A 22561-nucleotide genomic window follows, 5' to 3' on the forward strand; every position below is an offset into this window, starting at 1 on the left:
GGGGACAGGAGGTGGAGAGGGAGGAGGAGGGTGAGGAGGAAGAGGAGGGGGACAGGAGGTGGTTGTGGAGGAGGAGGAGGAGGAGGAGGCTGAGGGGAGGAGGAGGAGGAGGAGGTGGAAGACGAAGAGGACGAGGACGAGAAGGAGGAATCAATAAAACATAACATTGGCTGTGTTCCGAGTGTTAAGACTTCCGATAGCGGGGGGGGGGGGGGAGATGAGGTGGGAAGAGAGAGGAGAGCGGGGGGGGGGGGGGGGGGCTGGTTCAATCCCGTGTGGCGTTTCACAGCTTTACTCTCGCACATAAAATGGGAAAGAAATAAACCTCCCTTTTTGTTTTGATGCAGGCCATAATCAGGAGAGGAGGCATGTACAGAACATGGGACGATCTGACGGACCACGCTGCCGCTGGGATCAGTGGCCATCTGGGATTCGACGGCAGAGCGTTTAAAAGCATGTTTTGATGAATGCACTTGGCCAATTATAATGAGTGGGAAATGGAGGCAGCCCGTCCATGAGACCAGCCTCTCGCAGACATCAGGAGTGCAGAGACAGCGCCAGGCATTCTCCTTCCCTCACATTATCTGCCAGGAGTCGTCCGACTAATTCTCCCTTCAGAGGATCATCTAGCACACGGTTGGATGATGTGTGCTAAGGGGGGGGGGGGTGGTTAAAGTAACTGTATTGCTGTTATCCTTTTTATTTATTTTTTCCCGAACACAGTTTTCCAGCCGATGGTGAAACCGCTCTGAAGAACCCGAGCACTGAACCAAGACAACAAAGCAATTGCTGGGTGGAGATTGACACACGGGTATCCTCGGAAGACAAAGAAAGGAGGAGAGAAAAAAGGTGTTATTGTGATAACTCAGGTGGGTAGAGGAAAGGCACGCAGGCCTCCGCTTCTCCGCATGCCAACAACAAAGTAGAAATGAAGTACGTCTTTATCGTGCGCCTATATGCAGCAATCTTTGCATTTTACGCGAGTCCTTATTGAAATGAAAGAAATGGAAGGAGAATAGAAAGAACAAACACAATGGGGTTGGAAACAAGCCTTAGCGTGGAGACAGGTTTACGAGCTGTAGGGGGGGGGGGGGGGGGGGGGGGGGGAGATGGAGGGGTGGGGGTAAATACAGCACACAACAATGAAGAGGGGGAGAGAGGGTGTTAGAGAGAGAGTGTGGGAGAGAGAGAGGGAGGGAGAGGGTGTTAAAGAAAGAGAGAGAGAGGATGATAGAGAGAGAGAGGGGGAGAGAGAGAGGAGGAGAGAGTGGGGGGAGGGTGTTAGAGAGAGAGAAAGGGGGAGAGAGAGGGGGGAAGAGAGAGAGAGGAAGAGAGAGGGGGGCAGAGGGTGTTAGAGAGAGAAAAGGGGGAGAGAGAGGGGAAGAGAGAGAGAGGAAGAGAGAGAGGGGAGGGGGTTTTAGAGATAGAGGGGGAGAGAGGGAGAGGAAGAGAGAGGGTATTAGAGAGAGAAACTGGGATGAGGGAGAGGGAGAGAGAAGGAGAGGGAGACTCATCGAGGGAGAGTAAGGGGGGGAGGAAGCGGATGGAGGGAGGGGGGGGACAGCGAGTCAGACACCAAAGGACCAAGGAAGATGAATGATCATAGGCAATGATGATGACCTCCCCGCTCCCCCCCTCTCTCCCCTCTCTCCCCCCTCTCTCTCAGCCCCACCAGAGCCAGCAGTCAGCAGACCTGAGCTTCACCACACTGTAATTTGCCTCTGATTTCTAATCTTGGCAGAAATAATGAAGAGCTAAGTGCCTTCCACAAATGCATAGTTGCATAGTGTTACTCCAGGCACATTATGGACCGGAGTGATTAGACAACTTCAAAATGCAAAGGCATCCCCTGAAACCGTGCGGGTTTACAATCCCATTAAAAATGGAATTGTGTCTGTGGGCCAACAGTGCATTTGAAATGTATTTTGTCCCTGAAAAAGTTTGTTGCTTCAGCGTGTGTGTGTATGTGCTTGTGTGTGTGTGTGTGTGTGTGTCTGTGTGTGTCTGTGCATGCACATGTGTGTGTGTCTGTGCATGCGCATGTGTGTGTGTCTGTGAATGTTCATGTGTGTGTCTTTGCATGTGCATGTGTGTGTGTGTGTGCATGAGAATTTGACTGTGTGTGTCTGTGTGTGTCTTTGCATGTGTGTGTGCGCGGCTGCGCGCCCATGTGTTCTGCCCTGGTTCCTCTATTGCTAAATCAATTTGTGGTTTGGAACAACACGAAAGGTTCATTGAGTTAGCAAACGTCTGCACTCAGAGTAAGATGACTTCTGATCATCCAGACGCAAATATTCACCGAATATCTCCATCATGCGCTCAACTCTTCTAACCACATGAAACAAACTGCCAGAGTCAATGCAGATGACTACAGATACAGGTCATTAAAGGGTGGACCAGGGTTTATTTTAGAAGCTTTTCCGTCGTATTTGCTGAAATTCTCTTTACATGCCGACAGCATCCAATAAATCAAATGCTCTGACCGAAACAGAACCCCATCAGGTCAGTGGCGGTCACAGGCCTGTCTTAAGGCCGTCAAATCATAACATTCGGCCTGAATGAAATGATTGGATGGCGTACCTGTCTGTCTACATACCGACCCAGCTACCTGTCTGTCTACCTACCTACCCGGCTACCTGTCTGTCTAACTGCCTAACCGAATACCTGTGCGCACACTGCCCGTCAACTTCTGTTTATGACCGGGGTCTTCCTGAAGGCTAGCAGACCTGTTGCTAAAGCTAGCGGGCTAGTTCTGAGTTTTGGGGACGTGGTTTTGACAGGAAGGCCATATAAGGGCGGATGGGATTTATTTCGGTTGGATTTGGACTTTAAAAAAGGAGCTAACTTTGTCTTGTTTCTCCATATGCCTCCCTAGCTTTGGAGAACAATAGCGGTCTGTGATGGAACCATTGTAGCAGTCGCTCCTTGCATAACTCAGACATCTGTTACCAATATCATTTTTCAAAACCACTTTGTAGTGCCAATCTGCCAAAGAGCATTAAGAGTGAGTGACTGCCACAGAGGTAAACAACAGAGTACACTGGTCTTAGAGAGAAGATACTTTGTGAAGTTCTTGGATGGCAACAGTCTTTACATCCAACAACTCTGTATTCACGCAAGATTCATTAATTACAAAAGACAAAAGTGCCACGCGGCTTTTGCGTATATTTTTTAGGCTTGTATTCACTAAATGCTCTCTAGCAGAATTAGCGCAAGGAAGTCATTCCGTCGTCTTGTTTTGCCTCCAGAGGTTTTGGTGGAGCCAGGAGAGACGGTCAGGTCACCCAGACCGGTGGAGTCCTCTGAGGGAGGGGGGGGTCTGAGGTCAGTGGACACCCGACCCAGAACCCACCCCCCTCTTCATCCATCATCTTCGATTTAAAACAAAAGCCTGCAGGCTGTTTTGAGCGGAGGAACACACACCGAAAGGAACGGAGCTCTGCTTCTGTCTCAGGTCTGAGCACAGACAGAGGAGGTCTGAGTACAGACAGAGGAGGTCTGAGTACAGACAGAGGAGGTCTACTACAGACAGAGGAGGTCTGAGCACAGACAGAGGAGGTCTGAGTAAAGACAGAGGAGGTCTGAGTACAGACAGAGGAGGTCTGAGTACAGACAGAGGAGTACAGACAGATGGAGTAAAGACAGAGAAGGTCTGAGTACAGACAGAGGAGGTCTACTACAGACAGAGGAGGTCTGAGTACAGACAGAGGAGTACAGACAGATAGAGTAAAGACAGAGGAGGTCTGAGTACAGACAGAGGAGGTCTACTACAGACAGAGGAGGTCTGAGTACAGACAGAGGAGGTCTGAGTACAGACAGTGGAGGTCTGAGCACAGACAGAGGAGGTCTGAGTACAGACAGAGGAGGTCTGAGTACAGACAGAGGAGGTCTACTACAGACAGAGGAGTACAGACAGATAGAGTGAAGACAGAGGAGGTCTGAGCACAGACAGAGGAGGTCTGAGTACAGACAGAGGAGGTCTACTACAGACAGAGGAGGTCTACTACAGGCAGAGGAGGTCTGAGTACAGACAGAGGAGGTCTACTACAGACAGAGGAGTACAGACAGATAGAGTGAAGACAGAGGAGGTCTGAGCACAGACAGAGGAGGTCTGAGTACAGACAGAGGAGGTCTACTACAGACAGAGGAGGTCTACTACAGGCAGAGGAGGTCTGAGTACAGACAGAGGAGGTCTACTACAGACAGAGGAGGTCTACTACAGACAGAGGAGTACAGACAGATAGAGTAAAGACAAAGGAGGTCTGAGTGAGTACAGACAGTGGAGTACAGACAGATAGAGTGAAGACAGAGGAGGTCTGAGCACAGACAGAGGAGGTCTACTACAGACAGAGGAGGTCTGAGTACAGACAGAGGAGTAGAGACAGACAGAGGTCTAAGTACAGACAGAGAGGTGTCTGAGTACAGACGGCGGTCTCAGACGGCGGTCTCAGACGGCGGTCTCAGACGGCGGTCTCAGACGGCGGTCTCAGACGGCGGTCTCAGACAGCGGCCTCAGACAGCGGCCTCAGACAGCGGTCTGAGTACAGACTTCCGTTCAGGTTCGTACGCTCAGAGTCCCGGTGGTCCAGTCATGTGAGTTTCTGGTTGTGTCAATGTTTGTGAGCCGAGCCGAGGGCAGCGGACCTGGGGATATTATGTGGATCACCTGTGCTCCACCGCGTCTATTCTGGAGCTCCTCGCCAGCGAAGGAGGGGAATAATTATTGATAATCTTTCACTCTTCAGCTGTGCTACAAATTGTAAAATTATCATTATCTGGCTTGATAATGGGCGCATAATTATCATGCATTAGAGAGGTGACGGATGCTGCTGGAGCACACATGACCCAGAAAAACTTGAGCTCTGAGTGGGCACGCACACACACACACACACACACACACACACACACACACACACACACACACACACACACACACACACACACACACACACACACTCACACGTACACACAACACTCACACATATACACTCACACGTACACACAACACTCACACATATACACTCAAACATATACACAAGCACTCACATATAAACACCGACACACACTTATTATATGTATACACACACACACACACACACACACACACACACACACACACACACACACACACACACACACACACACACACACACACACACTCACACGTACACACAACACTCACACATATACACTCACACGTACACACAACACTCACACATATACACTCAAACATATACACAAGCACTCACATACAAACACCCACCCACACACACACACACACACACACACACACACACACACACACACACACACACACACATTCACATGTGCACACCTACACACAAGTACACACACAAACACACACACACACACACACACACACACACACACACACACACACACACACACACACACACACACACACACACACACACACACACACAAACACACACATACACACACACAGTTACACACCTGTGCACACACTACACACACACAGAGTCACCCACCAGGAACAATACGCACACACACACACACATGATCCAACATATGCCCACACAGAACCACTAAATTAAAAAACCTTCACACCAATATTCCATTGGACATTTTAAATTAAAAACGGTAAAAAATTACCAGCATATAAATGAAAAACATTATCTAGTTAATGGCTGTAAAACCATGAATAACATAAACAGCCACCGCACTATCTCCAAGCCACGAAATTAAAGCTTATTTATTATTTGCTAGTATTAATCTATTTCTTTCCACCAACCTCCCGCTACACATTATACATCCACTTTGAAAACAAGCTTAGAGTTTTTTCTTTTTTCCGAGGCCTATTTTTAATTCTAGCGCGCGGGATTGGTCACACTGGTCTCATTAGCATGAGGCGCCGTATAAACCCGCCACTGCAGCGTCTGGCGCGGAGAGGAGAGGAGCGGAGAGGAGAGGAGAGGTGCGCACCGAGGAGCAGGTAACTTTGGCTTGGCACGGGGAGCTGCGTGGACGTCTGGCGCACTGGATACACCGCCTTTACGCGAGGAGTCTGACGGAGATTTTCTATTCGCTTTTCAAAACAAAGAAGGAAAAAAAAACGCACCGTGAAAATGATGCGGGTTAACTTTATCGGCTGGCACTGGTGGATCTTACTGAGCTCGATTCAACAAATGTTATTCGTCTCGGTGTCCGGGACCGAGGGGAACACCATCCGGTACCAGACCAACGAGGAGGACGGCCCGGGCACGGTGATCGGGAACCTGGCCAAGGACATGTCCTTGAGTTTGTCCCACGCGTCCAGGACCAATTTCAGGATGATGAAACAGTTCAACGACTCGCACATCAGGGTGCGGGAGAGCGACGGGGAGCTGACTGTGGGGGAGCGCGTAGACCGGGAGCGGACCTGCCGCCACTCGCCAGTCTGCCTCATAGAGTTCGACGTGGTCAATTTCTCCAAAGAGCGCTACAAGCTGATCCACGTGCAGGTGGAGGTGAAGGACATTAACGACAACTCCCCCGAGTTCCCCTACAAGGAGTCCGTGGTGGAGATCTCGGAGAGCGCGGCCGTGGGGTCCCGCGTGCCTCTGGACCCCGCCATGGACGTGGACGTGGGCTCAAATTACATCCAGAGCTACCAGGTCTCCGTCAACAGCCACTTCTCTATTGACGTGCAGCAGAGAGCGGATGGGGTTAAATATGCGGAATTGGTGCTAATGAAAGAGCTGGACCGTGAGGTCCAGTCCTCCTACGTGGTGGAGTTGGTGGCCACGGACGGCGGGAACCCGTCCAGGACCGGCTCCACCAAGATCACCGTCAAAGTCACGGACTTCAACGACAACAGCCCGGTGTTCGACCAGAACAGCTTCTCGGTGAGTCTGCCCGAGGACTCCCCCGTGGGGACCGTGATACTGGATCTTAACGCGGTGGACGCGGACGAAGGGTCGAACGGGGAGGTGGTGTACGGCTTCGGGAAGCAGGTGCCATTCGAGATCAGGGAACTTTTCAAAGTGGACGATAGATCGGGTCGTCTGACGCTCCAGCGCTCGGTGGACTTCGAGGAAAAGGCGACCTACGAGGTCGACGTGCAAGCGTCCGACCTCGGCCCTAACCCGACCCCCTCCGTGTGCCGGATTATCATTCGCGTGAAGGACGTGAACGACAATGCGCCCGAGATCAGCATCACCCCGATGACCTCAACGTCCACGGGCGTCGCGTTCATCAGCGAGGCGGCCGAGCGGGACAGCCTGGTGGCGCTCATCAGCACCCTGGACAGGGACTCGGGCGTCAACGGCCAGGTGCACTGCACGCTCTACGGCCACGACCACTTCAAGCTTAAACAGGCGCACGAGGACAGTTATATGATCGTCACGGCGGCCGCGCTCGACCGCGAGCGCATCGGGGAGTACAACCTGACAGTGATGGCGGAGGACTTCGGGTCCCCGCCGTTACGGAGGATCCTCCAGTACACCATCCGGCTGACGGACGAGAACGACAACGCCCCCCACTTCAGTAAGCCCGTGTACGAGGTGTCGGTTCTGGAGAACAACGCGCCCGGCGCCTTCATCACCACGGTAGAGGCCCGGGACGCCGACCTGGGCAACAACGGTAAGATCACGTACCGGCTTCTGGACGGCGTGCTCATGGGCTCGCCGGTCAACACCTTTGTGTCGCTCAACTCCGTGACGGGCTCCATCTACGCCCTGCGGAGCTTCAACTACGAGGTGATGAAGGTGTTTGAGATCCACGTGCAGGCCAGCGATGGCGGCCTGCCCCAGCTGCAGACCCGCGCCCTGATCCGGCTGCGGGTCCTGGACCAGAACGACAACCTGCCCACCATCATCCAGCCCGTGCTCTACAAGGGCTCCGCCGAGGTCTTCCTGCCCCGCGACGCCGCGGCGGGCTACGGCGTCACGCAGGTGAAGGCGGTGGACGCGGACGAGGGCGCCAACGCGCAGCTGTCCTACCGCATCACCGAGGGGGGCCACCTGGGGTTCTCCATCAACCGGGCCACGGGCCGCCTGCACGCCAGCCGCCAGCTGGCCTACGACCTCTCCGACGTCGCCCGGGTGACGGTCGCCGTGAGCGACAACGGGGCGCCCGCGCTCACCGCCACCGCCACGCTGCTGCTCAGCTTCGTGGAGGGGCCCGTGCCCAGCGCCGCCGCCCCGCCGGGGCAGGCGGGCGGCGCCGAGGCCTCCCTGGAGTGGGACACCTCGGTAGCCATCATCGTGGTGCTGGCGGGGAGCTGCTCGCTGCTGCTGCTCGCCATCCTCCTCATCACCACCTCGTGCAGCCGCCGTCGCAAGGAGAAGGGGAGGGGGGCAGGCCGGCGGGAGGACGAGGGGGAGGGAGACGGGGAGGAGGACGAGGAGGAGGGGGCGGAGGGCGAGGGGGACGCGCCCGGCGCCGCGGAGAAGGCCGCGGAGAAGGCCGGCGTGCGCGCCGACCCGGGGCTCGCCAAGCACAAGGGCGGGAAGGCGTTCGAGGCGCACCCGTACGCCGAGCCCCCCCCGATGGCCGGCGGCCACGCCCTGGAGGACGCCGGCGAGGAGGAGGGGCCGGCGGCCGGCGTGTTCGACCCCAGCGGCCGCGGCGGGATGGAGGGCAAGCTGAAGGTGAGACCGCAGGCGTGTCGGGGCTCTGATGTCATCGCAGTGTGATGTCATCGTAGTGTGATGTCCTCGGTGTACGATGTCATCGGTGCGTGATGTCATCGTAGTGTGATGTCCTCGGTGTACGATGTCATCGGTGCGTGATGTCATCGTTGTGTGATGTCATCGGTGTGCGATGTCATCGGTGTGTGACGTCATCGCTGTGTGACGTCATCGGTGTATGATGTCATCGGTGTATGATGTCATCGCTGCGTGATGTCATCGTTGTGTGATGTCATCGCTGTGTGATGTCATCGTCGTTGTGAGCCGAAGGCGGGGCGTTGAGACGGACGCAGCCGTCCTGTTGGTTGATGCGTCCCTGACGCTCGTGGCACACCTGGCCCTAACCTCCCGCCGTGGTCCTTCCTCCAGGGCTACTCCACGCTCCCGGGCTACGGGAAGGAGACGCTGCGTCCCATTACCATATGGAAGGGCAACTCCTTCACCACCATCTCCGCCCGCGACCCGCAGATCAGCGGCAAGGACAGCGGCAAGGGGGACAGCGACTTCAACGACAGCGACTCTGACATCAGCGGCGACGTGCACAAGAAGGACTCCCTGCCCACACACAGTGAGTCCGTGTTAACGTCGTACTGTGGATGTGGCCCCGTGTTCATACTGTCATTACAGCGCCGACAGACTGACAGAGATAGAGAGATGGGTAACTACTTTGAAAGACAGATAGATAGAAAGAACGATAGGTATATAGACAGATAGTTAGATAGATAAACAAAGAGACAGACAGATACAGACAGAGATGGAAAGATTAAAGATAGATAAATATGTTTGAAGACAGATAGATATATACATAGATAGACATATAGATATATATATAAATAGATAGATAGAGGGACAGTCAGATAGATAAATTGATATATAGATAGAAACATAGATAGACATATAATAATAGAACGATAGATAGAGATCGATAGATGGAGGGATAGTCAGATCGATAGATAGATAGATAGATAGATAGATAGATAGATAGATAGATAGATAGATAGATAGATTCTATCTATAGGGATAGATCGACAGATAGAAAGAAAGATATAGAAAGATAAAAAGGTAGATAACTATGTTGAAAGACAGATAGATATATACATAGATACATATATATATATATAAAGAGATTGATAGAGGGATAGTCAAATAGATTGATTATAGATAGATACACACATAGACTGATATAACGATAGAGATCGATCGATAGAGGGATCGTCAGATAGATAGATTGATGTATAGATTGGATAGACAGACACATAGATTGAATGAACGATAGATAGATAGATAGATAGATAGATAGATAGATAGATAGATAGATAGATAGATAGATAGATAGATAGATAGATAGATAGATAGATAGATAGATAGATAGATAGATAGATAGATAGATAGATAGATAGATAGATGGATAGATGGATAAATAGATAGATGGATTGATGGATACATACGTACGTACATACATATATACATACATACATACATACATACATACATACATAGTACATACATACATACATACATACAGCAGGGGTTGACACTAACGGTTGCCCGCTTGCAATTTTTTTGTATTTTTGCTCTTTTTTTTGGGAAATTTAGATCATTGCTGGTTGCCCGAAAGGGCAAGTGCAGTTTTTAGGGTTTGATCATTTATTCATATATATTTAAGAATTTCTAAAAAACTGCAAAGAAACCATTTTCTTCCGTAAAATCACACAAAATAGATATATTTGCAATTGATCAGCGCGCTGTCTTCTCTTCTCTCGGACAGCGAGTTAACAGACACACAGCGCTACAGCGCGAACATAGCCCCGCCTCCTGTCACTCACTCGCAGTGCGGTCTCAGGCAGTGATTCGGCACTAGTCTCAATGCTCTGTGTGACGGTGTTAGTTAAAGGTTAGCCAAAACAGCTAGCATCTCAAGTGCAGCGCCGCCGCGACCGTTTTAGGTAGGCCTACGTAGACGGAGTAGTGATGGAGGAGTGCGGTTTGGAAGTAGCCTACTTTAGATTAAAGCAAATGACCAAGGAAAGTCAAAATAATCATTTAAAGTCATATGCAAATGCAAGAACACGGTTTGGGGTTTCATAACTGTGCACATGCACAGCAATAGCGGTATTTTTCACGAAATTTGACCATATTTATATGAAAGCTGAGCCTCCACCAATTCCGACAATCTAAACCATATCATTCTGGGACTAAAACCCACAAATAACAACTTAAGAAGAAACTTCCCCTTTTCTTTTAAAAACCAAAAATGAAATCTTACCTTTGTGATTTTTGTCCACAAAGTTGAATCTGATCTCATTAAACCACCATAGACAGATAATCCAGTGGCCAAATTTTGCAACTAAACATGGTGTTTACAATAAGTTACTTAGAGAAGGTTTCTTAGGAGAAGGTAAATTGCCTTCAATCAGAACAGATGTTCTTCAGCGCAATCTAGTGGCCATATGTGTATTTGCGAATGTTTTGCTTGGTGTCATTCGATTATATTTGCCCTGAACTTTAAATAGAGGTTTCAAGTGTCAAAGTGGTAAGATATCTACCTGTTTGTTTCTCATAGTAAGACAGTGATACCAACTGATAATGACCAACTGATAATTATTTCAGGTGGAAATGTGATCTTCCACTTATGCTGTAAAGTAGTATCCACATTAAATATTTTACTTGCACAACAATCTTTCTATTGGCACCAAGATATAATATTATAGCCCTAGCAGTTTTGGAGATATACTCTATTTACTTTGGTTACGTTCTTTTCTGAAAAAAACAGTTTTCCCCTGGTATCGAAAATGGTATAATATAAATATTTTTCCAGGTATAGTATCGAAGTTAGAAAATCCAGTATCGTGACAATACTATAAACGCGATTGTGATTATTTAGTTAGACTTACAAGAAACGTGAAAGTTAAAAAATACATATCTTTGCTAATACCTTAGACATTTAGTTATTTAAATTTGCATAAAATCCAGATGAAAGCATGCAGGTCTACATATAACTGTGCGATAGCTTTAATAGGTTGCAACGGTGGACTGAAATCACTTCATGGCACGATGTGACAATTTGGTATATAAGTAAACAAAGAAGAAGTTTGTTATTTTTTTAACACGTACTATGTGGAAGCTAACATTCAGCTTCAGTCTGAGCTAGGATGAGTTTTCTGAGTTCCCCAAAATTAGGCCAGGTGCCTGGCAAAAAGAGGCCCGTTCATGATTCAGATTTTAATTTGGGCAAGTGAACATTACATTCGGGCAAGTCAAACATGACCTGTACTTGCCCGATGGGCAAGTGCTTTTGAAACCTTAGTGTCAACCCCTGATACATACATACATACATACATACATACATACATACATACATACATACATACATACATACATACATACATACATACATACATACATACATACATACATACATACATACATACATACATAGACATATAGATTGATAGAACGATCGAAAGATAGAGAGAATGATAGTCAGATAAATGGATAGAAATACATATATAGACATATAGATTGATAGAACGATATATAGAGATAGAAAGATAGATAGACACAGAGATTGAGAGAACGATTGATTGAGACAGACAGACAGACAGACAGACAGACAGACGTATATAGATCGACAGAGACGTGCAAAAGAAGTACTCCCTGCCGACACACTGGGAGTGCTGATCAGAAGCAGCCACCCTTGTTGGGTTTGGAAACACTTTGTCCGTCGCTAGGGCTGGATTCAGTCTCTGGCAGCCATGGAGAATCTCTTACGCTGATAAATCAATAAACCGATCGATACATATCCCTTTAGCTGGCAGAGGTTACCCAGAGAGAGAGAGAGAGAGAGAGAGGGAGAAGGAGAGGGAGAGAGAGAGAGAGAGAGAGAGAGAGAGAGGGAGAGGGAGAGGGAGAGGGAGGGAGAGAGAGGGAGAGAGAGAGAGAGAGAGAGAGAGGGAGAGAAAGAAAACAGTACATAGAGATGGAGAGAGCAAGGAAAAAGGAAAATAGAGATGAATGAAACGATAAAGATATATCGTTTTATGTAGACGGATGATAGATAGATAGATAGATAGATAGATAGATAGATAGATAGATAGATAGATAGATAGATAGATAGATAGATAGATAGATAGATAGATAGATAGATAGATAGATAGATAGATAGATGGATGGATGGATGGATGGATGGATGGATGGATGGATAGTTAAAGTTAAGAGAAGGCATACAAATAATATTCTCTGTGTAAGTCATACCTTGATCTAAAAAATAACAAAGGGGTGACTAGGTAACCATTTCAATATCATCAGGCATGGATCACACATTACTTTGTAGTTCACCCCCCCCCCCCCCCCCCCCCTTCTTTCATCACATCACACATCCCCTTGAAGCCCCCATGCTAACATCCCTACATTGAAGTTAACATTACTCATCTGAGGCTAGCATCACTACTGACTGTGGGTGAAGCTCCGATGCTAACCTCACTACTATGAAGCTATCATCCCTACTGTGAGGCTAACATCCCTACTGTGAGGCTAACATCCCTACTGTGAAGCTAACATCAGTAATGTGGAGCTAACATCACTACTGTGAAGCCTACACCACTACTATGAAGCTAACACCACTACTGTGAGGCTAGCACCCCGACTGGGAAGCTAACACTAATGTGAAGCTAACAGCACTACTGTGAAGCTAACCCCGCTACTGGGAACCTACACCACTCCTGTTTAGCTATCACCACTACTGTGAAGCTATCACTGCTACTGTGAAGCTAACATCACTAAAGTGAAGCTAACACAACCACTGTGAAGCTAACTTGAATGTGAAGCTAGCACTGCTACTGTGAGGTTAACATCACTACTGTGAAGCCTACACCACTACTGTAAAGCTAACACCACTACTGTGAGGCTAGCATCCCTACTGGGGAGCTAACACTAATGTGAAGCTAACAGCACTACTGTGAAGCTAACTCCGCTACTGGGAAGCTAACACTAATGTGATGCTAACACCACTACCGTGAACCTACAACCCTCCTGTTTAGCTAACACCACTACTGTGAAGCTATCACTGCTACTGTGAATTTAACATCACTAAAGTGAAGCAAACACTACTACAGTGAAGCTAGGATCACTACTGTGAAGCTAACATCACTAAAATGAAGTTAACACCACTACTGTGGAGCTAGACCCCGAAGCAATTTGTTTTGAGAATAATGGCTGGCTGATGAAGTTATTGGCCAGCTAGCCGGCTCAGCCAAAACCTAAATGGCTGCTGCAGCCGCCAAATATTGGCTACAAATGGCAGAATTGTTTTGTGTGTATGGCTCTATGTGACAGGGCTTTCACTTTTGCCCAAAAATCATATTCAAAGTTCGTTTGTTAATTAATATTAATATTCGAATATGTATTGATAATATTTTGACCATTAAATGCCTTCAGTAAGACCTAGATTGGGCTTCGCGAGGTTTGTTTACCGCCGTTGCTATGGTTACCGGTCTTGCATGTTCCAACGGTTTACTAGGATTCTAATAAATCGCTGTCTAATCAATACTTCATTCACATTCGGAGTCAAAGCCCTACTATGTGATCAAATTGTTACTTAATGCAAATAATTCTAGCTGGCTCATATCTATATCATTTATTTTTAATCAACTTTAAATATATATATTTTTTTAAATCAACATGGGGATACCAGGCATCTCAAAGTAGTAAAACATAACCAGACTGTTTACCACCTCAAGTGAATTAACCTATCATATCTCCAGTTATATGTATATATATATATATATATATATACACAGGGACAGCTGGTATAAATGGGCTAACAGGGCTAAGCCCACCCTACCTTTTACAGTAAAAATGAAAAAATATTATTAAAAACCTTAAAACATAGGCTATTGTTTTAAATTTTGGTAGAACCTAAAGCAGCAACAGCACCTAAAAGTCACAGAAAAACCCAGGATATATGATATATCTTGTTTTTTTTCCTGTGAATGGGCTAAATGTATTCAGCCCAAGCGGAGTAGCGTAAGCTTCCATTCAATTTTGATTGACAGGTATCGTGACACGCCCCCTTCATATGCTTCCCATTTGGGCTAAAGTCATTCAGCCCAAGCACAGTAGCATAAGCGGCCATTTCATTGTGATTGATAGGTGTCGTGACACGCCCCCATTTGGGCTGATTTCATTTAGCCCAAGCACAGTAGCTAAGCGTCCATTGACGTTTGATTGACAGGTGCCCTGACACGCCCCCTTCATATGCTTCCCATTTGGGCTAAATTAGTTTGTAGTCCAAGGCTGACCTTGGACTACAGCTAGCACAGTAGCTACAGTACAGTGACCTTCGACCAATCACAGCACAGTAGCGCAAGTGCAGTATGGCGGTCGTTAGCATGAAAATGAACAAAGTGGATAATTTATTTTCTAATCGGTTTTCTTTAATGTCTTTGGAGGAAAAATTGGAGATTGGGGACACATCATCCAAACGATGTACAGATTTACTTTCAGGAGTGCGGTCAGAATATGGCCGGTAATAGTGCATTTGTAAGCGGGTCAACAACGTTTCGTATCGAAACCTTAAAGAAGCATATGTCTAAATAACCCAACATGACGTGACAAGTGTGTAGAGAAAGTGGTCCCTCTCCCAGCTGCATTTCAGCGACAGGCAGTAACAATAATCTTCTCTAAAGGTGCGGACACACCAAAAGCGTATCCCGCGTACCATGTACGCGCGTAACGCAGCTAAAATGTTGCTTGACCATTTTGTGTCAAAAATGGTCTTACATACGCAGCTACGCGCCTGTGGCTGCGCTGGATTTAGGAGTCAGAGGAAGGAAACCCAAACGCCGCCGTGTCTGGGTGCATGATAGAGATCGGGTTAGATTAAATAATCTCGGATATAAATAACAATAATCGGGTTAAATAACTTCACATGGTGTGTCTGGTGTGTTTCCAGCATTCGTAGTGTTGATCGGCAGAGAAATAGTCCGCCAAGACGTTGAGGTTGCTTAGCAACCAGAGACTCTGTCCATGCAAGTGAACGGAGCGTTCACTCTTCGTCATAACTATCAAACCAAACATCCTTCACATTCACCGAGTGAACATTATGAAAGTAAAATGCACATTTCTCGCTAAAAATGTTTCCATAAACGCATTTAATGGCGTAACTATGTTACTATTTCCACCCAGAATAAAGAAAGATGTCGGCCGTATGCTTCTGTGCAAGGGTCACTACTCTCTGCCAGTGACGTCGGGTCAAGCTCCACGCTGATTGGCTATTGCGGCTAAGTATCACGCGTATGAGCGTAAAAAGTTAATTTTTTGAACTCCTCGCGTACGCGCGTATATGTACGCGCGTATATATACGCGCGTACATATACGCGCCTCACACGCCCCTAACGAGAGTAAAATGTTGCTTGGTACGCATGATACGCGTGTACGCACCTCATACACGCGTAAACCAATGCTTCCCTATGGAAAAATTGCCGATTTTATACGCGTGGTACGCGGGTAACGCGTTTGGTGTGGCCGTACCTTAAGGAATCGGAAATTATCTAATTTAATGTTGCATACAACATTGCCAAAGAGGAGTTGCCATTCACCAAATTTAAATCCGAAATTATTCTCACGAAGAAATATGGATTAAACGTCAACCCGACGTAGTAGCAATGAGATGGCATGTGCACAAGTCATTGCGGTAATAGGCGACACCTTAAAGCAAAAGACAGCTGCGGACGTCGGAAACGCCACATAGCCTACATGTCCTTCATGATTGACTGCGACACAGACGTCTCTATCAAAGAGTGTGTGATCGTCTACAGCCGCATTTTGCGCAAAGGGAGACCGGTCAACATTTTAATTGTTTAATACTTTAAGCACAAAAACTGTTTTACTTTGCGTAATGGTTTAGTTCGAAATGTTCAATTTCAGCACTTTAAACACCTTATTTTTCTTTTTATTTATAATCGTGCTTCAAATAAAGACACACATTTCTCTACACCTTATTCTTGTTTAAAAATCATTCACATTATATGAAAGTTATGAACAGAGATATAAAGGTGACCTCATGGCGTCTGGAGCCCTGTGAAGTAGGCCTATTGCGAAATGTAATGCATTCGTTAGCCCAGCCACCCAAAATCACCACCAGCCTTCACTGTATATATATATATATATATATATATATATATATATATATATATTATGTAGGGCTGTAACGATACACAAATTCACGATTCGGTTTGTATCACGATTTTTGACCCACGGTTCGATACATCCCACGTTTCTTTTAAATTTAAAAAGCATTTTATTTAAACAACACTTAAATACCAATTATCTTAATGTAACATTTAATAACAAATAATTTGGAACACTGAACAGATTTGAACCGAAAGAATACTATTAAAGTATAGCTAAATTAATAAAGAAATAACCAAAGATTGCAGTTGGAGGATGCTTTTTGCTGGTAGGCATAATAGGGCCCCTTTAACTGTTTGGTTGGTTTATTCAAATATCCTTATTAGCGCTTCTTATTAGGCTATGTAGCTTAAATAATGACATAATCAGGCCGTATAGAATGCAACATGTTTAATAGCCTAACTTTCAATAGATGAGGAAAAACATGAACGTCGCAATAACGAGGCATAGTGTTACGAGTAGCATATGTGTGTGCGGGAGAATGGCAGTGTGCGTATGCGTGTGTGAGTGACGTCAGCGAGTGAGTGGACGAGCGAGGAGAGCGAGCGGTAGCGCGTGTGTCTAGTGAAGAAGCGAACGAGTCCGGTAGAATAAAGTACCCATCCTGTCAATAATCGGTGGCCGCTTCATTCCGACCTATAAGCAGACAAACTGCCAGTCAAATCACACAAAACAATAGAGACAGGATCACACAGGCAATTTTTTTCGCGCTTGGCCCACTCTGGATAAATGTCGTTCATATCGCATATGAGGACTTCGACGGCTGTGGAGAAATGCAATCCTCCGTAGCCACGGAGAGCTTGGATCACAGAGAGGGCATCTCGTCACATATTTACGGCATCGATAGGAGGGGGCGCTGTCAGCAGACTATTATTTAGACAAATTATGAGCAAATTTCAATCGGACAATTTGACCGAAGAGTTAGAAAGGGCATATCGCGCTTCTGCCTTCTCACACCGCGAGACAGGATCGTGGCTTTGAGTATCGCGATTTTCGGTTTGATACGCGTATCGTTACAGCCCTAATATTATGTACGGTCTGTCTTACTTGTATTCATTTGACTCTGAAATAACTTGAATGGAACTTTAGATGTCTGGGGATAAGCAGCGCAGCAGTCAGGAAGCTATTTAAAGCTATAATAAACTGTGTATTTTGTATATTTAGGCCTATGTAAAGAATTATGAAAAAATGTGCAGGTGCAATAACATGCAAAAAAAAAATGGCCCGGACATTTCAGAAACCTAGAAACGCCCCTGCTGTGAAGCTAGCATCACTACTGTGATGCTAACAACACTACTGTGATGCTAACACAGCTACTGTGAAGCTAACCTTGCTACCATGTGCCCCCCAGGTCTGTGGGCGTGCACCAGCGAGTGTAAGGTCCTGGGCCACTCAGACCGCTGTTGGAGCCCCTCCGCCAGCCGGCCCAACACCGGCCTGGCCACGGCGCCGCACCTCTCCACCTTCGCCTCCAGGACGGCCTCGCTGCCCCGCGACGCGCGGCGGGAGAACTACTACCCCGCCCACCTGCCCAAGCCCCATGCGCTGCAGAGCGTCTACGAGAAGGTTCAGCACCAGGAGTTCGACTACATCCTAGTGGGCCCGCCCACGCCCGCACGCATACAGGAGACGGACGAGATATCCATCCCAGAGTATTTGCACTCGTGAACGGACAGACGATCGGCGGACGACGAACGTCCGAACGTCGGACGATGTATACACAAGGGGGAGGGGGGGGGGGGGGGGGGGGAAGCAAACGAAACCAGAGTGTGAATCCATCTTTTTACATGTGTTCTTCTTCATCTGACTTGCCTCGTGTTGTCGCTCCAGTGTTTGGTCCGTCTCCCCTTGTATAGGTTTATTTATGACTGTTTACTGTACCATGTGAAATATGCAAATAGGCCAGATTTTGTACATTGATAGTATATTTTTCATAATGAATCACTGTAAAAAAAATAATGAAAAAACGAAGGAAAGCCAACAAGTTTTTAATGAATTTTGCATAGCATGTGTTATTTAATGGGCATGACCAGGGACTCTGAGACCTACAAGAGGCCTTCTTAAGGTGGAAAACAATCAGTATCAAAGATTATCATGTCATGTGGTTCAATTTGTCACATTGTTGCACAAATAAATAGCCTCCTGAAAAAACCTATTATTCGCCTGAGGTCATATCGGCAAGACGGCAAATAGTGAACGGAGTGAAACCATCGCTGGGCTTACAATACAATTAAAATAAATTGCGTGGGCAGTGCTGCTGCCAAATTTCCTCAGACGTTATGCATAATGCACGCGCGCGCATACACACACACACACACACACACACACACACACACACACACACACACACACACACACACACACACACACACACACACACACACACACACACACACATACACACACACACACACACACACACACACACACACACACACACACACACTAAAACACCATTAGTTAGCCACATGAACACATTTAATTGGCGCTAAGGATTATAAAGTACAGCAGGTTAAATACATTCCAATAATACAATGACGGGAAACCTACCACATTCTTTACAAGGTGCAAAACAATATAATTACAGAGTTGCCACATTTGCATGCAAATGGCACAGAGCTGATCAAATGGTCTTTCAATTATATATTTTCCGAGGGTCAAAGATTCTATTCACCTTTCTGATTGCCTTGCAGCTTTCCAATTATTCCAAAATGTGATTCAATCGGTTCCTAAGCAACAGGGGCCCCGCATATTTTCCAATCTCTCTCATACCTTCACCTTCCTGTTGTGGAACAATAAAGTGCAAGCAACCTTGACCGTGAGCCGGGGTCCCTCTTGTTGTCAGATTAGAATGAGCATGAGCAGAGGCATACGGGCTGCAGAGGTCTGCTTTGTCTGCTTATCGTCCCACGGACGCGCAGTGTGGCCCTGCATAAACATACGCTACTTACCGCTTTGAGAGTAGGCCTATACTTGGAATGGTAGAAGAGGCATGAGCACACTATACATATGAGTCCCGCATGTTATTACAGTGTTTAGGCGATAACAGTAGCGCTTTTTCCATATTGGACCACATCGTGGATCTTATTTGTTATGAAAAGTGAAATATGCAGGATTGATTAAATAATGCGTTAAAAAGCGGGAGCCAACAACACCACAACAGCTGGCCAATGCCTTTTATTGTGGCACCAAAATAATTCGGGTCATTTCCCTCCCATCTATAAAAGCTTTGCGCGTCACTCACACGACATCGTGAACTTGGGAGGCAGATATCTTCTGCGTCTTGCCTCCCAAAGCGGGTCGCAGTTGGAGAATAGTTGGCCAGAGGCGACACCACCATGACAGCGACTTCTGAGAAAGTGCAAAGCGTCTCTTTCGGACCCCCGCATCTCCCGCACTGCGTGGCACCGGTAGGCCTCATCTACGTCATTTTTGTTTTAAGATATAGGTCATTCCAAAAAATAAATAAATATGGAAAGTATGAAAAGCTAAAATACCACCTTTAGTATTCATTTATTGTGTCTGACGTTGCGTTTTACACATTGTGGCAAAGCGTTCGTGGAGTCCTGAGTGTTGTGGATGTGTTCAGGTGCTGGGCTCGTCCCCCGCTCGGCCCTCCACGCTGAGTCGTCTGCTGAAGTGTGCCGCCATCGCTCTGATTGTTGGCGCACTTGTGATGCTGTGCGCATCCGTCGGGGCTTTCTACCAGTGGAAAGTCAGCGATAAAAACGTAAGTGTTTTGCGTGGCGTCCACGCCGGCACTATATTTCAGCACTATATTCCGCTGCGACTCCAGTTATACAATTTATGATGTTGCCATTCTATTCTCGAGTAGGACGCGAGGTTAAACAAAGACTTAATAACTGCCAATTTTTTATCCAGAGCAAACAATTATATTCCTGCTACGGCGCGATAAATTTGTAGGGCAACAGTGTCATTTGGGAGACAGGTGAATGCTTATTATTTTCATATCAGCCCTGTCAAAGTCTGCAGTCTAAGAGGTCTGGATAGATGAGTCCTCTTCAGGCAAATCAAATAAATGGTAACAGAGACACATCCAAATGTGAATCAGTGAATAATATGAAACCAAAAGATTTCATATTAACTGTACTGTGAATGTGGCCCGGGTTCATAATGTCATTAAAATACGACAGATAGATAGATAGATCGATAGATCGATAGATCGATAGATAGGCCTAATAATACTATAGATATAGACAAAAGATAGGTGGACAGACAGACAGACGGACGGACGGACGGACGGACGGACGGACGGACGGACGGACGGACGGACGGACGGACGGACGGACGGACGGACGGACGGACGGACGGACGGACGGACGGACGGACGGACGGACGGACGGACGGACGGACGGACGGACGGACGGACGGACGGACGACGGACGGACGGACGGACGGACGGACGGACGGACGGACGGACGGACGGACGGACGGACGGACGGACGGACGGACCGGACGGACAGACAGACAGACAGACAGACAGACAGAGATAGATAGATAGGTAGTCCAATAGAAAGAGAGAGAGGGAGAGAGAGAGAGAGAGAGAGAGAGAGAGAGAGAGAGAGACATTAACAGTGCCCTGTGAATGCGGGTCGCCCAGGTGCATAACGTCCACTACAACATGCGGATCAACGGGGAGCTGAGGGGGGGCACGGTGGAGATCGACCCCCAGAACCACCAGGAGACGTTCACCACCGGGAGCGGCGACCAGGAGGCCGTGGAGATCCACGACTTCCAGACGGTGAGTCAGGCTGGCCTTATTCACACAACCCCCCCCCCCCCCCCCCCCCCCCCATGCCCTGTCTGCCGCGGCCAGCCAACGCCTTGGCATTCAGCGAGGAAAGTTAGCGTCGCCGTGTGTGTAAATATGGCACGCCTGTGATTTAATCCAGGGCATCAGCGGACTGCGCTTCTTCAGGGGGGAGAAGTGCTACATCAAACCCCACATCAAAGCCCCCCTCCCGGACCTGGGGGGCTACACCGAGAGGCTGACTTCAGACCTGGTACCGCGACACATCACCCACACCTCAGAGTTATTTCACACCGCCGTGCCTCTGTCGTGATATCGTGACCGTTTGGTCCCGATGGAACCCGAGGGACGATCGGATCACTCCCGCCGTCTCTCTCCCCCCTCTCTAGTCGGAGGAGACCCTCCCCGTGCGGCTGGACCAGGACTCGGTGATCTGGGTCGCGGCCGACCTCCCCACACAGGACAGCCGCTTCCTCAGCCCCAAGATCCTGGCGCTGTGTGGGGACGCCCCCGTGTACTGGGCTCCACCCCTCCCGCCCCAGAGGTCCCTACTGCTCCTTCTCCCTGCTAGCCTTAATGACGAGGTCTGTGGCGGCCTGTGGCGGCCTGTGGCGGGCGGGAGGTTGGGGTGTACCAGGATACACAGTTGATTTGCATCTGAGAGATTCTAGGTCGAATCGAGTTTCAATATTTAAAATCTGGGGAGAGTTATCCGACACGATGTCGTGTTTTTCCCCGTGTGTGTGATGGTGTCATACTGTCAACGATGTGACACGTGTACGCCGTTTGGTCTTCCTTCCGTGTCGACGCGTGTTAGTGCGTTCGCGGAGACATAGCTTCCACATCTCTGCAACATACAGCGTGTTTACTGAGCGGCTAAGCCGACGGAAATAAGCAGCGGTCGTGCATTAATAAAAACAGAACACTAGTGAAATATGCAAGAATGTTT

The 22561-nt window shown here is 47.8% G+C and overlaps 2 protein-coding genes across 3 annotated transcripts; both read left to right on the forward strand.

Moving 5' to 3' along the window:
* Positions 1-5896: 5896 nt before the first annotated feature.
* On the forward strand, positions 5897-18870 carry si:ch211-199f5.1 (protocadherin-8). Its single transcript, XM_060040081.1, has 3 exons — positions 5897-8612; positions 9021-9219; positions 18193-18870. The coding sequence occupies exons 1-3, from the start codon at positions 6108-6110 to the stop codon at positions 18507-18509; spliced, it is 3021 nt and encodes a 1006-aa protein (XP_059896064.1). The 5' UTR covers positions 5897-6107; the 3' UTR covers positions 18510-18870.
* An 861-nt stretch (positions 18871-19731) lies between these two features.
* cnmd (chondromodulin) lies at positions 19732-22552 on the forward strand. Of its 2 annotated transcripts, none has more exons than XM_060040082.1 (5): positions 19732-20251; positions 20395-20571; positions 21463-21603; positions 21755-21865; positions 22002-22552. In XM_060040082.1, the coding sequence occupies exons 1-5, from the start codon at positions 20180-20182 to the stop codon at positions 22260-22262; spliced, it is 762 nt and encodes a 253-aa protein (XP_059896065.1). In that variant the 5' UTR covers positions 19732-20179; the 3' UTR covers positions 22263-22552. The 2 variants fall into 2 exon arrangements, with proteins under 2 accessions (XP_059896065.1, XP_059896066.1); XM_060040083.1 differs by having other exon boundaries at positions 20431-20571.
* The last annotated feature ends 9 nt before the right edge of the window (positions 22553-22561 follow it).

This window comes from Gadus macrocephalus, chromosome 20 (assembly GCF_031168955.1).
Source record: "Gadus macrocephalus chromosome 20, ASM3116895v1".
Lineage (NCBI taxonomy): Eukaryota > Metazoa > Chordata > Actinopteri > Gadiformes > Gadidae > Gadus > Gadus macrocephalus.